The sequence below is a fragment of the Pelodiscus sinensis genome, chromosome 2, assembly GCF_049634645.1.
Source record: "Pelodiscus sinensis isolate JC-2024 chromosome 2, ASM4963464v1, whole genome shotgun sequence".
In the NCBI taxonomy this organism is placed as follows: Eukaryota; Metazoa; Chordata; order Testudines; family Trionychidae; genus Pelodiscus; species Pelodiscus sinensis.
The window spans coordinates 12,453,421-12,477,446 of NC_134712.1; the positions used below are offsets into that span (position 1 = coordinate 12,453,421).

General features: G+C 42.8%; 1 protein-coding gene across 2 annotated transcripts in view; it reads left to right on the forward strand.

Moving 5' to 3' along the window:
• The window catches only part of ZFAT (zinc finger and AT-hook domain containing), a 270,939-nt gene that overhangs the window by 245,001 nt on the left and 1,912 nt on the right, over positions 1–24,026 (forward strand). Inside the window, exon 17 of one of the 2 annotated variants that reach the window (XR_012901195.1) lies at positions 23,012–23,126. Coding sequence is in view for 1 of the 2 variants with exons in the window: in XM_075920089.1 (XP_075776204.1) it covers positions 9,213–9,247 (35 nt within the window). In the remaining variant the exon portion in view is untranslated. Of the gene's footprint in view, positions 1–9,212; positions 9,421–23,011; positions 23,127–24,026 lie in introns of those variants that run through there. The other variant, XM_075920089.1, reaches the window with a different exon arrangement.

Consider the following 24,026-nt stretch of genomic DNA (forward strand, 5'->3'; position numbering starts at 1 on the left):
CCCCGCTTCATTGACTATGTTGGGTAGCCTATTTTACATGCCTCTGCCGACAGAAGCATGTAGTCTAGACATATCCCAAGACAGGTGACACACTAAATTGGTGCCTTCAGGTAGCTACCACTGTCCTTTGACGTTTGCCCTAACTTATATTACATTGCAAATGTTCAGTGACTGCTTCGCCTGGAGTCAAGCCCTGGCCATGCCACTGAGGGATGCTCATTATGATCCGTATAACATTTATTGGAATTTGGACCTAGATACCCCAGGCATTTACAGTAGCTTCTTACTGGCAAGTGAAATAAAAATCTATCATCTTGGAGCTAGCTATAGTTGTTATGCCCCAAGTTGCAAACACTTAGGGCCCATCTATACTTACCGCAAGATCGACGCTCCGATCTTCTACCGTTCAATTGATCTTCTAGCGGTCGATTTAGCAGGTCTAGTATAAATCCATAAATTGAATGCTGAGGGCAGCTTCCACTGGTATCCAGTTCTCCTCCTTTTGCGCTGAGTAAGGGAAACTGAGAGGAACATTTGCTCCCATTGGCCCCCTGCATTGTTGGATGCTGCCACAGCTCAGCTTAATATAAGACGACTCCAGCTATGCATTTTTCATAGCTGGAATTGAGTACCTTAAGCTGACCTTCCAGGTCCGGTGTAAACCTGGCCTCAGATACGTGCGTCCCTTTAAGGTCACAAGTAGCTTGCATTAACTTCATGTTAAGAGGACTAGGCCCTTGTCTGACAAATAATTTAATCTACTAACTAGATACGATGCTTGGTTGAAAACTTTTCCTTTTTTTCCTTAAACATCTACCCAATTTTAAATGGAAGTAGTCAGGAATGACTTGGCAGCCATTTAAAATAACATAAAAGAAATTGATGCATTTAATATATGGACTGGAGTAATCTAGCAACTTAACTTGAAGTTGATTCACAATTAAAATTCATTGTTCATTTACAGAGATGACTCTTGCCAGTACATGAAGGATAGGGAGAAACAGCTGCAAAAATATTTTTCTTTTAAAATTTTTTCAACTACTAGCTCCCTGGCCCATTTGCCATTAAAACCACATTTGGAAGAGCATCAATATCTTAAATGGTAACAGATTCACACTATTAGCACGAACCCTTTCTGAATTAATTAAGCCATTGCTTGCAGTAATATCTGACTGTGGGGGGAAAAATGGAAAAACTAATTTTCCATGCATCACTTACAAATTCTCAAGTAAATTATTTTCAAATAGACTTTGCACATCTACTGTCCATGACAGATTTTTTTTAATTCTAATATATCACTGTCATGCATACCTACAGCAATGTAAGGCTTGAATTGCTTTATAATAGATAACAGTATTTGTACTTCCTGCAACTTGGGGAAGGAAATTACTGTTTAATATTACTAAATATGATGAATTCTACAACAGAAAAATAAACAGATAAATGTATGTAAAGGTTACATTAGCCATTCTGCATTCAGGTGATAGTGTTTATTGGCTTCTCTTCTTTTTTTGTTTCCAAGTCTTATTAACTTAGAATTCCAATCTTCCCTGTAGATATATGTATAAATAATTTAAATAATTCAGCCCCGAATAAGTTGTTGGAGTTGCACAAGATTTAAGATCAGGAAAGAATTTGATCTATCATAGAAAACACGCTGATTTACATCAAATTCTTCCTTCTCTTAAGCAAAAATATATTTGAGAGTTTTTCTGTCTGAGATAGTGAGTCTGTCCATCTGTCTTATGTGTTCAAGAACTCCAAAACAATAAGCACTAGGACCACCAAATTTGGTATGCAGCTTCCTCTTACCGCAACTTAAAGTTAGGGTTAGTGTTTGTGCCAGGACAACAGGATGTGCTTGGAATGGAATGCACTTGTTATTCATAGAAAGGGAGGTGGTTGCTAGTAGGGATAGTTATACTGTATAATGACCATAGGGGGCAGCAAGGGGCCAGAGGTGGAGACTGGCACACCTATACTGTAACACCATTGGAGCAGCAAGGCGCAGGGGTGAAGGTAAGGTTCCCCATCACTACCTGGTCAGTTAGGTCCCCCCCTTTGGCCAACCTTAGGGATTTGCTGCCTAGCCAGTGCAGCAGCCCCAAGGAGATGCAGCATGGCTCCTGTGTGAGCTATCCTAGAGAGGGACACCCAGGGGAGATGCCTCCTGGCCAGACCGGGGATTCATCCCCCAGCCAACGCAGTCCTCGCCAGCCCTGGTCCACTGATTGGCCAGTGTGGGCCCCGGTCTAGGATCCGTTGCTTAGGAAGCATGGCCCCTGCCAGCTTCTGCACCCCCCCCAACACACACACTAATTCCCTGCCCTGAGCACCTCCTCACCCCAGCCCTGACTCCTGCTCCCCACACACCTCCAGCCCCATGGCCTGAATACCTTCTCACCTCCCAACCCTGACTCCATCGCCTCAAACAATCCCCTGCCCTGAGTCCCTCCTCACCCACAAGCCATCACTCCTACATCACCTCCACATCAACCCCCTGCCCCGAACCCCTTCTCATCTCTCAGCCTGACTCCTGTACCCCCTCGCTCCCAGCCCGCTGCCCTAAGTCTCTCCTTATGGACCCAAGCAACACCAGGTAGATGTGCTAGTTGCTGTGTATTCTTATTTCTAGAATGTGCAGTGATATCATGGTGCTCCAATGATGCAAGTGCTTCTTTTTTAATTTAAGCCATCACACAGGAAGTGAATGCCCCACGGTATTTGTTATAGATGCCGCCTGGGAATTATATGCTGAACGTCTTCCACCTGGTTACCTGAACCTCAGAAAGGAAAGACTTCACTTCTTTCCCTATCTAGTTCTTCCTACGTGATGTCCTAATCATCGCTCAGGTTTTCAGTGTGGGTTCAACTTTTTTTATCCCATTAGACTTGACTTGACTTGGGCCCATGAGATCGGCCCCAGGTCAGTGGGGCCACAGAAGGGAAAGGAGACGGCTTCTGGGTGGCATGATGTGAAAGGACAATTGTGTTCATAGGGATAGGCCCTTAAAAGACTGAGACATTTTTAAAGCCACAGTTTGTTTAAAACTACAGAAGTGACAGATTAACTCTTCTGCAAAATTTCTTATGAGTGATTGGGCAACAAAATGACAAATGAAATTTAACGTGGATATGTGTAAAATAATGCACATTGGAAAAAATAACCCCAACTATATGTACAGTATGATAGGGGCTAATTTGGCTATGACAAATCAGGAAAGAGATCTTGGCGTTATCATGGATAGTTCTCTGAAAATGTCCACACAGTGTGCAGCGGCGATCAAAAAGGCAAATAGGATGTTAAGAATTATTAAGCAAGGGATAGAAAATAAGACACAGAATATCTTACTGCCCCTGTATAAAACTATGGTACCCCCACATCTTGAGAACTGTGTATAGGTGAGGTTTCCTCACCTCAAAAAAGATATTTTGGCCTTGGAAAGGGTTCAGAAAAGGGCAACTAAAATGGGAATGGGTCCCATATGAAGAGGGGTTACAGTGACTGGGACTTTTCAGTTTAGGAAAGAGGAGACTAAGGGGGAATATGATAAAGGTATATAAAATCATGAATAGTGAGGAGAGGGTGAATAAAGAAAAGTTATTTATTAGTTCCCATAATAGAAGAACTAGAGGACACCAAATGAAGTTAATGGGTAGCAGGTTTAAAACTAATAAAAGAAAGTTCTTCTTCACACAGTGTGTAGTCAACCTGTGGAACTCCTTGCCAGAGGAGGCTGTGAAGGCTAGGACTATAACAGAGTTTATTTAAAGAGAAGCTAGATAATTTAATGGAGGTTAGGTCCTTAAAAGGCTATTAGCTAGGGGTTAGAAATGGTGTCCCTGGCCTCTGTTTGTCAGAGGCTGGAGAAGGATGGCAGGAGACAAATCGCTTGATCATTGTCTTTGGTTCACCCCCTCTGGGTCACCTGGTGCTGGCCACTCTTGGCAGACAGGCTACTGGGCTAGATGGACCTTTGGTCTGACCCAGTACGGCCGTTCTTATGTTCTTACGTAGGGAACGAGGTTTAAAAAAATGACAGGTAATTTAACATGCATCTCTCAAGTTCTGCATTGCAAAAGTCACTAAAAAATTATGGCTGAAAATCCACAGGTCGTATTTTAGTACTGCTGTGTAAAATAGGGGCATGAGCTGTAAGTTCTTATACCAGCAAAAGTAACACTTCACGCTCCAATGAGTCCTCCCATCTGGCTAGCTCCTTGTGTTTTACAAACTGTAAAGAAACTCCCAGAAGAGGAGAGAATGAATCGCATTGCACAGGTGGGGAGAACGAAGTACCAGGAAGAATACAGCTGGATTTCCAGATGGAATCTAAAAGCTGTAGCCTTGCAAAGAGCCGGGTATGTGAGGAGCCCTGTTTAGATTATCAGAGGGGTAACTGTGTTAGTCTGTCTTTGCAAAAACAACGAGGAGTCCTATAACACCATCTAGCAAGGTGCATCTGATGCAGTGGGATTTTTCCCACAAATGCTTCATGCCCAAATAAGTCTGTAAGGGTACATCTACACAGCAACACTATTTCAAAATAACTAGCATTATTTCAAAAAAGTCTGTGTCTATACAGCAGGCAGTTATTTCGAAATAATGTCGAAATACTGTCAAGCTGGAGGACTTCTTACTCCGACTCCTGTAACCCTCATTGTACAAGGAGTAAGGGAAGTTGGAGGAAGAGAGCTCTATGTCGAAATAAATGCTGTGTAGATGCTCCCAATTTCGAAATGAGCTATGCAGTTGACGTAGCTCAATTTGCATAGCTTATTTCAAATTAAACCCTGCTGTGTAGACACGCCCAAAGGTGCCACACAGGACTCCTCATTGTTTTATTTAGATTGTTAAACTGTTTGCAGAATCAGCCTGAAGGATTTAAAGACAGTAGAAATGGGAAATGTTTGTGTAGGACAACAAGCTATCGGTAGAAATGAAGGGGCACAATTGAGCAGTAGAAATACTCTGAATAGCAAGTTGGGAAGATCTGTTGTACCATGGGATAGTCATACAAATCAAATAAGAGAAGCTTTATTGCTTGAGTCATTTTGCTACTGGATTGGACACACAGACCTGTCTTGCACTGGTATGAAGATGGGGTAGATGACTTCCCAGATCTTTCTTCTATCTCTAATTTCTGTGAGTTTAATCATAAAAAGGGAGGACACCTGATCTGCATTCAGAAGAGAACAAACTTTGAAAAGATCATATTGATAGGATCTTAAACGAAAGTAAGATTGTCACTTTTGTTTTTCCTTTTCAAAAATTCATGAAGACCTTGACGCAAACAAAGCCTGCCAATAATTTAAGAGCACAGGAAAATAAACAGGCCAGACAATGTTGCAAATGACCATTTTACTTTTTGTAATGGTTACCTTTTGGGTCTTATTTGCAATAGCTAACTATGGACAAAGGAGAAAATTGCTTTTTAAGCACTGCACCGAGGTCTGATTTACTTTTAGCAATGCTGTACATTTTTCTTTAATGCTGGAAATAGTTTTATGAACCTCAGTAAATTCACAGGAACCAAAGGGCCTTTGGTGCTCTGGAAGGAACCCAACCCCCTTCAGCTAATTTATGGAACAACTATTTTTTCTTCAGCTCAAAGAATAATACCTTCTTGAAAATAGTGGGTCTTTTTGGGTTCCAAACCCAGGTGAAGAATGTCACATGCAAGATGATATTATAATCTCCTGGAAACCTGGCAGAAGAAGCATTCCATCTATGATACCACCTCTAGATTTGCAGCACAAAAAAGGACATTTTATTACACTGGCTTATACAGCAGTTTGCAATTTTTCCAAATCTTCCAGGAACAGATTCCCTTTATTTTGACCCCCTACACAGCCTTTAAAATGTTTTCTAACAAAGCCCAACCAGGACTAATGTCACGTGTCTGGCAACTTCCTGGAACAGCCAGAAAAAATCATACTGAATTAATTGTAAGTATTTTAGGAACTCGTATTAAAAATGCAAATGTTTATCTATTACTGTGGGATTCTGTGGAATGTCTCTACAGGGAGGCGTAACTAATGTAAACCCTGGTAAGTTCTAATAGCTTCAAAGGACTAATTGAAATAATATAGTGCTGTTGTAGCCCTATTGGATCCAGAATATTAGAGAAACACATTAGACATGTCTCTCTCAACAGAAGTTGGTCCAATAAAAGATACTCTCTCACTCACCTTGTCACCTTAGCTGAAACCATGTGACTTTTTAAAGACAGGTGGTTTCCAAAGAAATCTGTTGGGAGAGATGTATCTAAGTATACACCCTCTGGCTATGCAAGAACTCAGACAGCTGAAGTTTTCCAAGAGGCGGGACCTCTTGTTGGCTGATTACCTGGTACGTGAAGACAGATCAGAGACCCAAATGGTATAAAGAAGTGACTCAGAGATTCCTGGCTGTGCTTGTTCTGAGCCCAAGTGGTTATGACCTTGTGACCAGAGGAAAAAAAACCTTGGTGGGGTCTGAAGGACTGTTTTGCCAACCAGAGCCCTGCCTGGAAATGGGTTGGTCTCTGGTAAGCGTATCAGCCTGCAGTTAGGTTCTGTTATTGTTGGTTGATTTTAACCCTAAGAATAAATGTGCTTGGTAGAAGTGATCTGTGTGGCCACTTGATTGTGGGCAATTGCATTGTTTAGAGCTAGGGCCCTCCCAAATTCACAGCCGTGAAAAATGCATCATGGGCTGTGAAATCTGATCTATTCTGAGTTTTCACCTTATTCTATGCAGATTTCGCAGGAGAGACCAGCATTTCTCAAACTGGGGTGGTGACCCAAAAGGGATTGAGGAAGAGATCACAAGGTTATTTTAGGGAGTCATGGTATTGCCATCCTTACTTCTGTACTGCCTTCAGAGCTGGGTCGCTGGAGAGTGGCAGCTGTTGAATAGGTAGTACCACCACTTCCAGTGCAAAAGTAAGTGTTGGAATATCATGCCATGCCGCCATGACTACTGATTTGCTGCCTTCAGAGCTGAATGACTGGACTTTAGAAGCTGCTGACTGGGGGCCCAGCTCTGCAGGTAGCAGCGCATAAGTAAAGTTGGCAATATCATACCATGTCATCCTTCTGCACTGCTGTTGGCAGTGGCTCTACCTTCAGAACTGTGCTCCTGGCCAGCAGCCGCTGCTCTCCAGGGGTCCAGCTCAGAAGGCCGCACTGCCACAAGCAACAGCAGAGAAGTAAGGGTAGGAGTATTACAACCTCCCCTACAGTAACCTTGAGACCTCCCCCACCCCGCGCACAACTCCTTTTTGAGTCCCTACAATTACAACACCATGACATGTTAAATTTAAATTGCTGTAATCATGAAATGTACAATTTGAAAAATCCTATGACTGTGCAATGGACCAGACTGGACGGTGATTTTATAACCTCTGAAGGGGAAAGGGGAGGCAGGACTGCTAAGGCAATTTGGTTTGCTGGAGAATTCACAATGTCGGCAGGGAACTGTGCAGCCTGGAAATGCCCTGTCACAAGTGGGAGAGATGCACATATCTGCCCAAGAGAGATGTTGGCTGGGGAGCTTGAAAACCTAAACACATATCCTGTGAAAGAAGTGTAATTGTCCTGAGCTGCGACAACTAGCTTGTAATTTAGGCTAGGTCTACACTAGACCTGGAAGGTTGGGTTAAGGTACGCAACTCCAGCTACCTAAAATACATAGCTGGAGTCGGCTTACTTTAAGCTGAGCTTGGCACTGTCTTCACAGAGGGTGGCCAATAAGAGCAAATGCTCCTGTCAGCTTCCCTTACTCCTCACGACTGCGAAGTGTTCAGGTGCCAACTGGGGCTCCCTCAGCATTTGATTTAGTGAGTCTTAACTAGACCAGCTAAATTGAATGCCAGAAGAACGATCTCTGGTGCGGGCAAGAGAAGACATGGCCTTAATTGCTATTCCCTGACTAAACCAGGCACCAATCTGCACATTCGAGGTCATTGAGACAACCAAATATACCTGCCACAATCTCCAGGCTTCCAGATCTCTGAAGCACATTTTGTTCTGGTGGTCACTTAGCTTGTAGGCTGCTCCTTTTCCAAATCACATTTAATTGATTATTTATTTTTCCCAGGGGAGGGGGAAAAGTCAATAGGTTAAAAGATGGAGAATAACTGAAGGATTTGGTCCTGTCTCAGTAGACCCTGCCTTGTAAAACAAAAGGTGTTAAGATTGGACTGTTGTCATGAGTCAGACCTACAAACTAACCTTATCTTGCCCCAGCTGATGCCTAAGGGTAGATGGAATTGTGTCTTAGTTCATGTTAAATCACACTCCTGGTAATTTCAGGAAGAAAAACACTCTTTAAAACAGAGGTGAGGAACCTCAGGCCCAGGGGCCAGATGTGACCCCCAGCTTGCCTGTATCTGGCCCCTGAGGCTCAGGGCTCCATGGGCTGGAGCATACACGCTATACTAGCCTGGTACCCCACAAGGCTCTGCTGGGCGAGGAAAATCTGGGGAATATCTTTTTGCTTTTCAGTTAGGAACCACGTCAGTGAGGGAGGTTTGTATTTAAAATTTTTTTTTTTTTTTTTGCTTCTCACTTCATGCGGCCCCCACTGATTTTTCTGTGGATCAGTAGCCTCCGACCCAAAAACGGTCCCCTGCTTTAAAATAAGACACCATGTCATCTGTAGAAGCCAATCCCTGAGCCTGAGAGAGATAGCGGCTATACAGCAGTAATTGCTAGCATTGTGTAACATTAGAGATGAGAGCTAAAGGGATTATGTTACTTCTCAGGAGATTGTGCAGGTTTATTGGAGGATCAGTTCATTTGGTTAAAAGCTGCGTGTGTGGCTGGAACTAATGAAGCAACTTGTACATTTACAAAAGAATTCATTCTGCAGGGTGCTGAGCAACAGAAGTGCCCTTGAGCAGACGGTTGATTGGGAGCCTGGTGGTCAACACCCGACTTGTCATAGATACTGAGGATGGCAGGATGGTGACATTGGGAGGCAAGATAAAGCTGCTATAAAGCTGATGAGGAAGTGAAGTAGGGTGCTGAGAATTTGCCTAAGAGCAAAGCGGCATTGGCATCTTCTCAGGTATTGCCTTATTTGCACAAAATGGAACATTGTCACTGCCCTCCTAATGGGATTCAAGATAATGGCATGTAATACTAATACTGCTTTTTCAGCTAATTGACCATATGTAGATTGACTGCATTTGTAATGTTTTTTCTTTTTTGGTGTTTGGTTATAGGCAGCAGCAGCTCAGCTCCTAAGAAATCGCCCTAGTCAGAGACAGAGGCAGTGGCGAAGTTCTACTACAGGTTGAACCTCTCTGATCCAGAACTCTCTCATCCAGAAACCTCCATCATCCAGAATGATTTTAGTTAGCTGGATGTCCACTTTTCATGGGTGTGGCCAAGATTCCTGCAGTCCCATAAAGTTTGTTTGCAGCCACTGGCCTTGGTCTCAGTGTTTTGTGCTGTTACTTAGCTCTAATGTACTCCCTGAATGTCCTCTAAGAGCACAATAAGCACTGAAAGTGTTGGTAATGCTTCTAGACAATATTGACCTCCCATGGTCCAGAAAATTCTCTCATTTGGAACCAGTCAGGTCCCGAGAGTTCCAGACTAGAGAGGTTTAACTTGTAGTGAAATGCACAACTTCTAAAACAAACTGCACCACAACTATTGATACAGCATTTCTCTCATGCTGTAAGTCTAACTCCTTCTAAAGTCTGTTAAACAGAACTTATACGGGTGTCTCAGGAGTGCCACCTGCTGTCTTTCAGTACTATTGCAACTTTAATGGGATGCTTTTACTATTAACTTTTTCCCTTTATTTGCAGAAAGGGGGCTATAGAATTTAACTGAGCTGGAGCCAATATAGTTCTAATATTTGCCAGTATGTAGCTACACCACAGTTAAGGTTGCAAAATGATTTCTGCATATAAATGAATTTTCAGTCCTTCTGACAAAGAAATAGATAGGACTTTGGTCTTGAAAATTGTCCATTAATGTTAGGCACTTAGCTTGAGATGCCTTGGGGTTTATTTTTAGAAGTGGTACCTGCAAATCCCATTGAATTGTCTGAAAATCAAGTTCTGACATAAAATGGGTGCATACAAATTGAGGCATCGAAAACTAGTGAATATGTCAAAAAATTGTCGCAAATATTTTGTGCCTCAGTTTCCCTATTCTTAAAATAGGAATAATAATACTTACATCTGTAAAACACATTGAGCTCTACAGGTGGAACTTGTTATCTATGGATAATTTCTTATCAAGTGACAGATTTTTCAAAAGTCCAGTGTATTTATTTAACTCTTGGGAACAGGAATTAGCCTTTTGTTCTGTGTTTGTACAGGGACTTGCACAATAGGGTTATGATCCGGAACTGGGGCTTATAGGCACTACTAGTAGTAGTAGTAATAATTAGTGTTAACACGTTAGCCTATTTAGTGCTCCAGCTAGTTCACAAAATTTAAAAACACAAATATAAACCAAATCAAACTTATACAACATTATATTCTGGCATCTCCAGTGTGAAATTATTTGAACAATCAAGTTGTCACCAATTCCTTTTAAACCTGTTATGCAAAACCAGAATTTGAATGTCTGAGCCCACATTAAACTCTTTTGGAAATTAAAAAGAATGCGTAAGAAATAATCAGCTCCCTAATGCTTAAGTATATTAACGAAAAGATAACCCAATCTATAATTATTTATAAGTGGGCACTGAGACTTGAAGAATCGCTGGCATTTTGAAAGGAAATACTTGCCTTACTGTGAAATCTACTGCTGTATTTTTGTAATCTGCATATTAATTACTACCCAACTACTGATACAGTGTGTTCAGGCTAAAGTCATCTTAATTAAGTCAGTTTAATCCTATGCAAACTTGCAGAAGCAATTATGCTGCAACTCCATCTAACCCTGTCTAATCAAGATTTCATTTTGTTCATCTGCCACTCCTCAGCTGAGTGACCCTTCTCCTTGCAAACCAGCCACACTGAGTACAATGAGGTTTTTCTGTTACTCAGAAGGAACCTCTACCTCACTTGATCAGCTCCTCATGACAAACTGTGAACTCTTGCCACCTGGATTAGTCCAGTTAAAATAAATACATAAAATCCAACAGCATTGACAATGCCATGAATTGGATAGCAGGGTTTTCCTGACTTGGGAGTAATGAAGATGCAGGCCATATTCATGTATCTTTATGGATACATTTCTTAGCTTTGTCCTATGTGGCCTCACAAAGGCAGGAATGGCTTTGTGTACTGTCCTATCCTTGGGTGTATATTCTGAACAGACTTTGCCACCATGTGCTCCTGTAGATTTCATTGTGCTTAATCCCATCCGTATTGTATCTGGACAGACCTATCTGCCTGATCCACTTGATCAAAGCTATTTTTATTTGAGCTGTCTAGTCTCAGTATCATAGTCTAGTGGATAGGAGACTGGAGGGGGAATCACCCAAGCTTAGTATAAACCAAGTGGCAGAGACCTCTGCTTTAAAATAAAAGGTTTGAGTTCCATTCCACTTACAATAATGAAGGCAGTAGTGAATCGCACTAAATCACTCCTTCCTTGAATCTCTGCCTCCTTTTGTCCTGAATCCTCCTTGCAAAATCTTTTCCCAAGACAAACGTCCATTTGATTCCTAGCCTTTCTATTGTAGCTGCCATTGCAGGTGGCTAATTATTAGCCTTCTGTCTGAGGATTAATATCTTACTTGCTTATGGGAATGTGGGAAACAGGAAAGCAAAGCCATGCCTATAGGTAGGTGTCCTATATTTGTATGGCATCCTTGTGACCCTGCAAGAAATTGACCGATGGCATAGTTGTTAGTAGGCTGCCCAGCAGAGAAGTTAGTTTTAACTTTCTTGTAGCCCTCCTGGAGAACAGAAGAAGTTGATTTGTTTTTCTAAGAAACAAAGATGGAAATATGGTTAGAAAAAATGCAACTTTTTAAAGGATGGCAAATTATGAACCTTTCAACCTTGACAGGATGATTTTTGTGATGGTTTATGGCAGGTTTTGCCTCCACCTTAATACTGTAGCCCATAAAGCTAGCTTTAGCACTATATTTATTTAACAGTAACACGAGGAACTTACAGGCCTGTTGCCTGTCAGACACTGGCTTCAGCTTGAAGCCTATTAACTTTAGCACCGATAAATGGCACAATGATCACCCCGAAGTTTTGGGGAACTAGAGTGTGTAAGGTGGAAGTTAGTCCGTAATGACACCAGCCAACCAAAGGAGCATGAGCTAACATCGGCTTTCGGACACTGTAGGATAGAAGATCTGCAGATGTCTGACCACAGGAGTGCCATAGCAACAAATTGACATATATGACAATAAGGTCAGATCCTAACCTGGAGAAGAAGAGCATCCCAACAATAGTAGGGTGAGGAAATAGAAATAGAAAGAGGGGAGAAACCCCTCCTGAATAAGCATTAGACAAAGTGCTATCAGTGTCTCAGCCTACATGCAGGAGGAGAGAGAGAGAGAGATGTAGCTTTTAGAGAGTGCAGGAATGGTGGCCTCTTGATGAGGAAGAGGAAGGTGATGGGGAGGAAGATGACGGCTAACGTTTCAGGTGGAAGTACAGTTGTACATTCTACAGTATCTCTATCTCCCTAGCTGGGTGAGAGTGTTTGTAACACTACTAAATGTATTAATACACCAATGTAAATGCAGAAGAGTTCCTAGACTTGCAGAGCTGCACTTTGGGGTTCAAACAGCAATTTTAATAATACTGGAACTGATCTTGGGACAAGAACCTGTCAATCCAAGGGGATGTTAGATGTGATAAATTGATCAATCATCTCTCAGTCCAGCTCATAAAGAAGACATGCCTCTAGTGCCAGAAGACTTGAAATTGGAAACTGACCTGTCCAAAATGGAGCTATTAATATCACCTTGCCCTTGTCTGGTTTTATCTTCCGTATGATACTTGGAATAAGAGAATATAGAGGGTACAGCATCCAGTCTCAGAAGAACATCTCTGTTATTCTGAGGCTGAGACTTTCCAGCAGTTGTTGGTTTTTGAATTTCCTAGAATGTGTTGTTTGATCAATAGGCAACCTGTCTGTAAGTGAATCAGTGGCAGAACCAGCCGAAGGACTAAGTCACCTGTTCTCCTAACACCCCCATCACCCATATGTACTTTATAATGCCAAATCTTGGTGTTTGTACAGTGCCTTCCCGCCAGTGCTCTCAAAGTGAATCACAGTCAGAGAGAGATGATCCTGGGTCAAAACTCTACAACTGAACACCTGACCTTGGGGAAGTTTGTATCTCACTGGAACTGTGCAATATGGACCCTCTTCCTACCTAGACTGACTGGGCCACATAACGTCTCAGTGAGATAAGAAGAATAGTTTTTGTTAGGATTCCATATAAAGTACAGAAAGGTTAAGAGAATTGACCAAAGTCAGTGTCAGAGTTGGATTAGCTAAAATGTACATTGCTGTCTGTTATTGCTAATTATTATATTTACTGTACCTTTGAGCAAGCACTTCACAGCGCAAAGAGGCCCTGCCTCAGAGAGCTCATGTGAGACTTAGCATGATGAGGGAGAGGTTAACAACTCAGCAGAAAAGACGGAGAATGGAAATATGAGGGGTTACTACAATAAAACTACACAATGGGTGAATGGTGAAGACCTCACTGAACCGGTTGTAGGGGGAAATCTTGGTTTGGGTGATCATGAGCTAATTCAGTTGAAACTAAATGGAAGAATGAACAAAAATAAGCCTGCTGTGATTTCAGAAGGGCAAACATTAAAGAATTGAGGAAATTAGTTAGGGAAATAGACCAGGCTGAAGAACTCAGTGATCTGAATGCGGAGGAGACTTGGAATCACTTGGAACTATCTGAAGCCTGTGTCCTAGAAAATCACAGGGAAAAGTTGCAGCACAAGCTAAATGAGCAACCATCTCAAACAGGTTATTAAGAGAGAGCAGAAATCCTACAACACCTGGGCTACGTCTAGACTGGCATGATTTTCTGGAAATGCTTTTAACGGAAAAATTTTCCATTAAAAGTATTTTTGGAACAGAGTGTCTAGATTGGCACGGACGCTTTTCCACAAAAGCACTTTTTGTGGAAAAGCGTCCGTGCCAATCTCAACGCACTTTTCCACAAAAAAAGCTCCGATTGCCATTTTCGCAATCGGGGCTTTTTGTGGAAAACAAATCTGGGCTGTCTACACTGGCCCTTTTGCATAAAAGTTTTGCTCAAAAGGACTTTTGCCCGAATGGGAGCAGCATAGTATTTCCACAAGAACACTGACAATCTTACATGAGATCGTCATTGCTTTTGCGGAAATTCAAGCGGCCAGTGTAGACAGCTGGCAAGTTTTTCCGGAATAGTGGCTGATTTTCCAGAAAAACTGGCCAGTCTAGACACAGCCATGGAAAATAGGATGGATCATCAAGGAAAGCTACTGTTTGGAAGTCAGAAAGTGAAGGGAGAAAGTGAGAACAGTTAAACGCCAAGCAGAGCTAGTCCATGCAAAGGAAATTAAAACCAGCAGTAAAAAGTTTTTATGACAATATAAATAGAAAACAAGAAAAGAAGAAGTTGGACTACTAAATACTGAGTTTCCGGTGGAGATTAAAGATAATCCAGGCGTGGCCCAACACTTAAATACTTGGATTTCTTTTAAATAAGTGTTTTAATAATTTTAAATTTAAATAATTTAAACATTTTTAATAAGTCATACCCAATATAAATAATGGTATCAGAATCTGGCCCTAAATTGGCAAGACAGAAAAAAATGGATAGACACTGGATTTTTCAAAAGCTCTCGGTGGTGGTCTAATTTGGAGTTTTACCAATGACGTCAGCAGAAGCAGAGTTAGGCCAACTCTAAATTCTTTTAAAAATTGCATCTTAAACCTGTAGCACTGTCAAACAGAGCAATTAAACAATGCAGAAATGGTAAGTGGAATGCATTATGTAAGTTCGCAAGGTGTATACACATCATCAGCAGGTTTAATTGAACATTCTGCGTAAGAAAGAAATCCATTTGGCCTCTGAGGCTGCCTCACTATGTCAAAGATTACTTGTTAATTGACTCTCTTGCTTGGAGATTGCTTATTACCTTTCCGTGTGGGCTTCCTTTGAGACAGCGAGAGCGTGGAGACGTACATGGAAGTGCCGTTTGGAAATTCTAATGGAAAAATCATTCTTTGCAAAGCTTCTTTTACCTTATTTTGGTCCCTTTTCATTTCCAGAAGCTCCAGGCCTGACATTTAATTTGCAAATGTCATTTTGTAAACTGACTTGGTTGAAAGTGACCAAGCCAACAGGGCAAGACCCAAATGTCTCTCTCAGGAAGTCAAGCTGGGTGATAAGGCCTTCTAGTCACCAATACAAGATAGCAAGAAAGGGAGGAGGAGAAAAGGCATCTGAAAAACCTTAGGGCCTCTTGGGGCCTGTCCTAAAGATCAAGAAGATCCTTTCCATTGACTCCACTGGGCTTTGGATCAGAGAGCTTGCTCTAATACAGGGGTCTTCAAACTTCATTGAACCCTGACCCCCTCAGACAACAAATTAGTACCTAGCCCCAGAAGAGGGGAGCGAAGCCATGTTCCCTGGATGGGGGGCAAGGCAAGGATGAACCCAGGGCTTCAGTCTCGGGCAGAGGCCTGTAACCAGAGCCTCAATGCCCTGGATGGTGGAGCTTGGGCTTTAGCTTTGGTGCTAGGCTCTGGCAAGTTTCAGCCAACTCTGGCAACCTATTAAAATGGGGTTGCAACCACCCACGTTGGGGTCGTGACCCAGTTTGAGTACCACTTGCTCCGATAGATGTCTATGCATGCTGTGGGCATGGGAGAGACCAGACGGCATTCATCCAAGGGTTCTAAAAGAACTCAAATGGGCAATTGCTCAACTATTATCTGTGGTTTGTAACCTATCCCTTAAATCGGCTTCCGTACCTAATGACTGGAAGGTAGCCAACGTGACACCAATATTTAAAAAGGGCTCTAGAGGTGATCCTGGCAATTACAGACCGGTAAGTCTAACTTCAGTACCGGGCAAATTAGTCGAAACAATAGTAAAGAATAAAATTGTGAAGCATGTAGAACCGTGTTCACCAACCAGTAGATCGCAATCTACCGGTAGATCTCAAAGGCTCTAAGAGTAGCTCTTGAGCCCTCTCTGAACTGCGCACCTGCGCAGTACATTTACATTTGATTTCCTCATTTGAGGAGCAGCTACTCACCGAGCAACAACACAGGTGAGTAGCTGTGAGGAATGGTGGGAGCTGGGAGGTCGGGAGGGCTGAAACACCCCAGCAAGCTGACTGTGGCTTTCAGCTGAAAGAGGCTGCCCCGCGCTCCAGCTTCTCCTATGCGCCTGCCCATATGGAGCTTGGTGCACCCTGGCTGAGCACCATGGCCAGCTGTCCAGGCAGCCACTTCTCTTCCCTACAGCCCGGCTGCCCTGCGCTCAGCCCAGGGAGGCTGCGTCCAGCTCCTGCTGTGCTGGAGCAAGCTTTCCAGGCTGAGCTCAGGACCACAGATGCCCATCTGATGGACTGTATACGACTAGCAATCTCAGACTACAACTCAGACTTCAAGACACTGGCAGATATTGTTCAGTCACAGGTGTCACACTGAGACTTTGTTATTGGAAGAAAAAATATATAATTATCAATACTTGATTTTAGATTTACAAAATAGCAGAGAACAAAATGTATAGTTGTAAATGCTTCATTTGACATTTAAATAGCATGAATTAAAAACAGAGCGTATTTCATAACTATAAACACGTTATTTTAATTTTATATATTGCATAATTTAAAAATAAACGGTTTAACAGAGTGTATAAGAGCTGGGGATAGCAAGTGATGGACAGGAGAATAGAGAGGGCGGGGCTTCAAGGAAGGGGCAGGGCAGTAGATCTTCGCCTGTTCTGAGACTTAAAAAGTGATCTTGGGTGTAAAAAGGTTGGAGACCACTGATGTAGAAGAACATAATTTGTTGGACAAAAGTCAACATGGTTTCTGTAAAGGGAAATCCTGTCTTACTAATCTATTAGAGTTCTTTGAAGGAGTTAACAAACATGCGGACAAGGGGGATCCAGTAGATATAGTATACTTAGATTTTCAGAAAGCCTTTGACAAGGTCCCTCACCAAAGGCTCTTGTGTAAATTATATTGTCATGGGATAAGAGGGAAGGTCCTTTCTTGGATTGAGAACTGGTTAAAAGACAGGAAACAAAGGGTAGGAATAAATGGTAAATTTTCAGAATGGAGAAGGGTAATTAGTGGTGTTCCCCAAGGGTCAGTCCTGGGACCAATCCTTTTTAACTTATTCATAAATGATCTGGAGAAAGAGGTAAGCAGTGAGGTGGTAAAGTTTGCAGATGATACAAAACTGTTTAGAATAGTCAAGACAGAAGCAGACTGTGAGGGACTCCAAAAAGATCTCACCAAACTGAGTGATTGGGCAACAAAATGGCAAATGAAATTTAATGTGGATAAGTGTAAAGTAATGCACATTGGGGAAAAAGAACCCCAACTATACGTACAGTATGATGGGGGCTAATTTGGCTATGACAAATCAGGAAAGAGATCTTGGCATTATCGTGGACAGTTCTCTGAAAACTTCCACACAGTGTGCAGCGGCGGTCAAAAAAGCAAATAGGATGCTAGGAATTATTAAGAAAGGGATAGAAAATAAGATCCAGAATATCTAACTGCCCCTGTATAAAACTATGGTACGCCCACATCTTGAATACTGTGTACAGATGTGGTCTCGTCACCTCAAAAAAGATATTTTGGCCTTGGAAAGAGTTCAGAAAAGGGCAACTAAAATGATTAGGGGTTTGGAATGGGTCCCATATGAGGAGAGGTTAAAGCGACTGGGACTTTTCAGTTTAGAAAAGAGGAGACTGAGGGGGGATATGATAGAGGTCTATAAAATCATGAGTGGTGTTGAGAGGGCAGATAAAGAAAAGTTATTTATTAGTTCCCTAAATAGAAGAACTAGAGGACACCAAATGAAATTAAGGGGTAGCAGATTTAAAACTAATAAAAGAAAGTTCTTCTTCACACAGCGTGTAGTCAACCTGTGGAACTCCTTGCCAAAGGAGGCTGTGAAGGCTAGGACTATAATAGATTTTAAAGAGAAGCTAGATAATTTAATGGAGGTTAGATCCTTAAAAGGCTATTAGCCAGGGGATAAAATGGTGTCCTTGGCCTCCGTTTGTCAGAGGCTGGAGAGGGATGGCAGGAGATAAATCGCTTGATCATTTTCTTTGGTCCACCCTCTCTGGGGCACCTGGTGCTGGCCACTGGTGGCAGACAGGATACTGGGCTAGATGGACCTTTGGTCTGACCCAGTACGGCCGTTTTTATGTTCTTATGGAAGGTGGGTGAGGCCATATCTTCTCTTAAGACAACTTCTGCTGGTGAAGGAGACACACTTCAGATCCACACAGAGCTCTTCCTTGGGTCAGGACATGCGTGGCTAAGAAGCTTGTCTCACCAACAGACATCAGCCCAATAAAAGATAATACCTCACACACATGGTCTCTCTAATCAGTTCTGGCACTTCTCTGCTGTAATTGGTAATAGCACTGCTATGGGTAGGGACAGTAGTCATTCTTCTACCAAGGAATTTTACCACCCAAAATTTTAGAGAAAGACTGCAGAACTGGAATTTGACACTATTACCATGGGCTTGAATAAAGACATTAACTGGTTAACACGCTACAAAGCCAATTTCCCCTGCCTTTGACATTCACATTTTCACATTGCAAGCTATGAATGGGACACACACAGCCCACTTAATTAGCTTCATTAACACAGGTCTTACAATTGTTAGGTAAATGCAAAAGCTCATGTTCCTGTATATTTTTGTTGGTCTCTAAAGTGCCACAGGAATACTCATTGTTTTTAAAGTTACAGACTAACATGGCTGCCCTTCTGAGACTTCAGAATCTGATTAACATTCATAATACCTCTGGGAGCCAACAACGTAACAGATGCTTGAATACCGCTGTGATGGGCAGTACATAATGGGAGGACATATTGACTCTGTCCAGGTGACTAAAACTATAAGAGATACACTCCTATTTTACTGACAGCTCAGGCAGAGAGGGGAATTGCTAGCAAATCAGTGTCATAGCCAGGAACTCAGCAATCCCTGGAGCTTTATCCCCTGAACATCACTTTCTAAGAGTTTATTTTTACCTAAGCAGAAACCTTTTTGGCAGCTCCCAGGACATGTTTGGAGGGTCTGGCCTTGCAAGGTTGCATCCTGCACAGAGACCCAAATGTCCACAGCATGGAAAGCAAGGGTCCCCTGCACCATCCAGGATTGGGCACAGAGTTTCACACCATGACGGAAACATTTACAATTGTTTGGTTTTTTCTGCAACCTTCCCTAAAAATGCCTCGTCCAACATTCTGAGGCCAGTCCTGTTTCTTTGGCCAAAAGAGTAACCTGGTGCTCCCAGAAGAGACCATTATCATACAGGTTTTAGCTCCATCCTGCTCCCAAAGCAGCTGTTAAAGGCTGCTGCTTTTCAAAGCGTGTTTGCTGCAGATAGAGAGCCCTGGGCCCAATAGAAATGGCACTGTACACCCGGGAGAAGCATTAATATGCAGCATCATGTTTGGGAGACGGGAGTGCAGCGCTCAGATGGCAATGTGGCAGGTTTCTGTTATCCACGAGTGAAAAGAAAGGCAAAGGGACAGCAGCGTTTGTCACTGCTGTGTCAGGGGCTGAATGACAAGAGAAGGGCAGCCTTGTGTTGCTCAGGCAGATAGTCAAAGATTCCAGTCTAGCATCCGAGCCACTGCTGCCACTCAGCCATTGTGAAATGTGACTGGTTACACGTACCTGCAGTCTTGCCCACAACCAGCACACACACGCTGATTCCATGTGAACGAACACACACACACACACACCTTTTCTCTCTTCATCATTTAGATATGTAGGCAGTATGAACAGAAGGCTGCGAAATGTGAATCTTTTAAAAGGATTTAGCGTGACTCTGTTCCGCCAATAGGGTCAAAATCACATTTTTAAGCAGGAGATGAACTTTCCATTTTAGTCGAATATAACCCAGCATATAAACTTGACATGGCACATACAGATTTTGATCACTTTCTGTTTATTTTTCTGATTTAAATGTTCAGATTCTCGTTTGTTTTCCTTTTCAAATCACTATGGGTATGTCTACGCTGCCACCCTAGTTCGAACTAGTGTGGGTAATGTAGGCATTCGAACTTGCAAATGAAGCCTGGGATTTAAATATCCTGGGCTTCATTTGCATATTTATTTGCATAAATATTCCTCCTGCAAGGAGGTTTAATGGTAGTTCGAATGAGAAGCTTTAATTCGAACTACCTAGTCCGTGCCGCATGTAGCCACGGGCAGGTAGTTCGAACTACAGGCATTTTAAAATGGCGCCCGCCTGGGAACATGCAAACTTCAGCCCACGGGCAGCACATGGCTTATCAGGGTAATCCACTGGGGGGCCATCGAACATTCTGTTCTCAGTGGCTGTGAGTGCCAGCCAATGGGAGCTGCAGGAAGTGGTGGCCGGCACATCGCTGTGGCCAGCTGCTTTCTCAGATTTTCCATTGGCTAAGAATGGGGAACCGCAGCTGCTGGGAGCTGCCGGGGGCAGAGCCTGCGAACAGTCAATGCTAGCGGAATGTCCTGTGGCCTGCCAGTGGATTACCCTGTTGGGCTGCATATGGCCCACCGGCCGCAGATGGCCCACCACTGGTTGAGTGTTTTAAGGTGAATCAGAGATGTGTAACTGCTTTTGCTAACCTTTGCTTTTTCACAGTTGCTTCTGAGTCTGATTTTTCTCACAGACACGAGACATTGGCTCTGACAGCAACAAACCATACTTGATAGGTTTAAACTAGTCCCTCGTCGCCTTCCTTTTGTAAGCAGGGTCTGACTGAGCTCTCGCCTGACATCTAGCAATGCACTGGGGGAGCAGACATCCAGAAGAGGCTGTGCTTATGCCCACATTCCTACTCTGCCTAGGTGTGTAGCACGATTGAGCAGTTTTGCCAACATGATCAGTTTTAGCTTGTCAGGTTACAAATCACTCTCATATGTGAGGGCAAGGGAACTGAAATGTTGTCATCCTCATCGTACGAGGAAAGTCAGCAGAACTGGGCCTAACCTGTCCTGTTGGAGTTGTCCTAAATGGAGCCCCACTTTGCTAAGCCATGAGTAGGGCTGCCAAAGCCCAGTGAAGATGGGAGGGTGTAGGAAACAAGTGTTTTTACCTGGTGGTGTGAACTCTGCCTAAAGAGTTGTAGATACCATTTGATCTATCTTCTCTAGTGTTGGCATCTTGGCTGAGTAGTTCTTTCCACTGTTTAGCAGCCTCAATACCTGAGAAACAATCTAGAGGCAATGCCTTAGGTCTGAAGTAGGGACAGTGGTTAAATGAGAGGCAATTTGAACAGACCTCTGAACTGTGGGGCCAGGTCTACACTATACCCGGCAGTTCAGCATAAGGTACACAACTCAAGCTAGGTAGAAAACAGCTGGACTCGGCTTGCCTTACTCTGAACTTGGTGGCACCCCCACAGCAGGAGGCCAACAGGAAAGCAGAAGTATTGGACACCAACGGGGGCACCCTCTGAGTTTGATTTAGTGAGTCTTAACTAGACTCGCTAAATTGAACTCTTGACGATCGATCACGGTAGCAGCAATCTTCTGTTTAGTGTAGACCAGTGGTTCCCAAACTTTTCAGCATCATGCCCCCTTTTTGATTTTTGAGAAACCCTCATGTCCCCCACCTCCCATAGCAGCAAAATTTGTTGGGGAAAAAAAAAAGAACTGACCGGGGCCAAAAAACAAAAATAGCAGCAAAACTTATGGGGGGGGGGAGGGGTGTTGATGGGGGAGAGGGCTTGGTCACCTCGTACCCCCCCTGGAATTTCTTCATGTCCTCCCCAGTTTGGGAACCCATGGTATAGACAAAGCCTGGGTCTTTGCTAACCAAGGACAACCAGCTGTGGCGGGTAGAGTGCAGCATAGGGAAAGGGGAATAATGTCTTAAAGGTACAGTCATTCATTGAAGTATCCCACTGCAAGGTGGGAAACTGAGGCAAAGGATGCTGCTCATCATACTGTGTGGTTAGGCATTTGCTTATGAATGTGGGGGTGATGTTTTCCCAAACTTAATAAAAGGGAAAGAGAAACAAGCATTAAAATTCTCTTCAGTCACACCCAGGCTTAATGCTTGTGTGTGTGTGTGTGTGTGTGTGTGGTGGTGGTGGTGGGGGGGGGGGGGGGGAATATTGCCTCTCAGAGGCACCCAGCAGTGATGGTAAATATTTCCAGATTACTGGGTGGCGGCTGGAGCTATTCTGCATTGTTAAGAGAAATCCTGAGATACTGAACCCAGCTCTGGTGGATGCCAACTCTGCTTGGCAGAAGGGTTACAGTTACGTGCCCTGTGAAATCTTAGTAGCGGTGATGACTCACAATGGCACTCTTGACAAATCTCAGTTTAATGGAGATGCTGAGCCCTCTCTTATGGCCTACAGGAGATGCAGTTGCTAGGGCCATCAAACTGTTGTTCTTTTCCTGCACTAAGAATTTCCAGGCCTTGATAATGAAATGGCCCGTTTATTATGCTCTGGGGAGAGCGCAGCATGTGCCTTTCACAGCACTTGCAATTTTTCATTGCTGCCAAGAGCCTCTTTGTACCTGGCCACATGATTACAGTATCCAGTCCCCAGCCTATACAGTACACACTCCGGTTCGATCTCACTTTCACCATCGTTTTTATAGCAGCTAAAGGGCTGTTGGGTTCCCTCAGAAGTGCAAGAAAGCGCCCTTCGGAACTATGGTTAGTTCTAGCACCATCAATTGCTGACAGATTCTCATTAGCAATTGCTGAAAGGTTTTTCTGTGATGAATTCTTTTTGTCAGCTGTGGTAGTTGACAGGGGAAGCACCCTTTGATGTTAAATTTTCACCATTATGTCTATATTTTAAAATAAATGTACGTTTTATATTATTTCAATACATATTATTTATTGTAGGTGCCAGCTATAGCTACATTTGGATTCCAACTTCCATTTCATTTACAATGTCACTAACAAGCTGAAAGTTTCCATGCTTGGCTACAGCTCAAAGAAGATTGAGGATTAAAAAAATGTAAGTATCTAATGTAGTGGGAAATGAGACATTTGAGTATGGAGAACTCTAAAGTCACACCTTCAAACTTGACTTGTTTTGTAGACGTAATAGAGAAGTCAGGTCAGAAGAAACTTTGGTTTAATAAGTTTTAAAGTATTAGATATTCAAAGCCAGCACCTGTATTCATGCACATTATTTTTCTGGCCTTTTCCCCCCTAAAGACTTTTAAAGACTCCTTTATTAAGGAAGTTGTAGTTAAAGATATCATCTTCAGCTTACAAATCAAATGGCCAGATCTGTAAATTTGGCACTTTAGTAGTTCCATGGCAAAGAATATTTGATTTAACTAAAGCTTTGCAACACATTTAAGAAGTAGGGTATCATTACACTCATTCCATAGATGGTGAACTGAGATAAAAACTTAGCGAGTACCGGTCGATAATCCTGTGCTTAAGCCACTAGACACTCCAGGCTCTTCCAGCAGGAGATCCACAGGTTATTTAACACATTCCCTGCCACAAAATTAACTTTGCCTCCATATTTGTTTTGTCTCCCTTTATAATGTGCAGAGAACACACAGATTTGTCCTCTACTTCCTGTCATTCACCATTGTTCTCAACTTGCTATAATCATCTTTTATTCTTTCCTCTTCAAAATGGTCACACAGTGCATTCAGCATTTGTGTTCTAAATAATAAAGGGAAACAGAAAAGGTGCTAACAACCGGATATTTTATTAAGAACATAGAAATGGCCATGTTGGATCAGACCAAAGATCCATATATCCCAGTATCCTGTCTTCTAACAGTGGCCAATGCCAGATGCCCCAGAGAGAGTGAACAGAACAGGTAATCATCAAGTGATCCCTCTCCTATCAAACAGAGGCTAGGGATACCATTCCTCCCCATCCTGGTTAATAT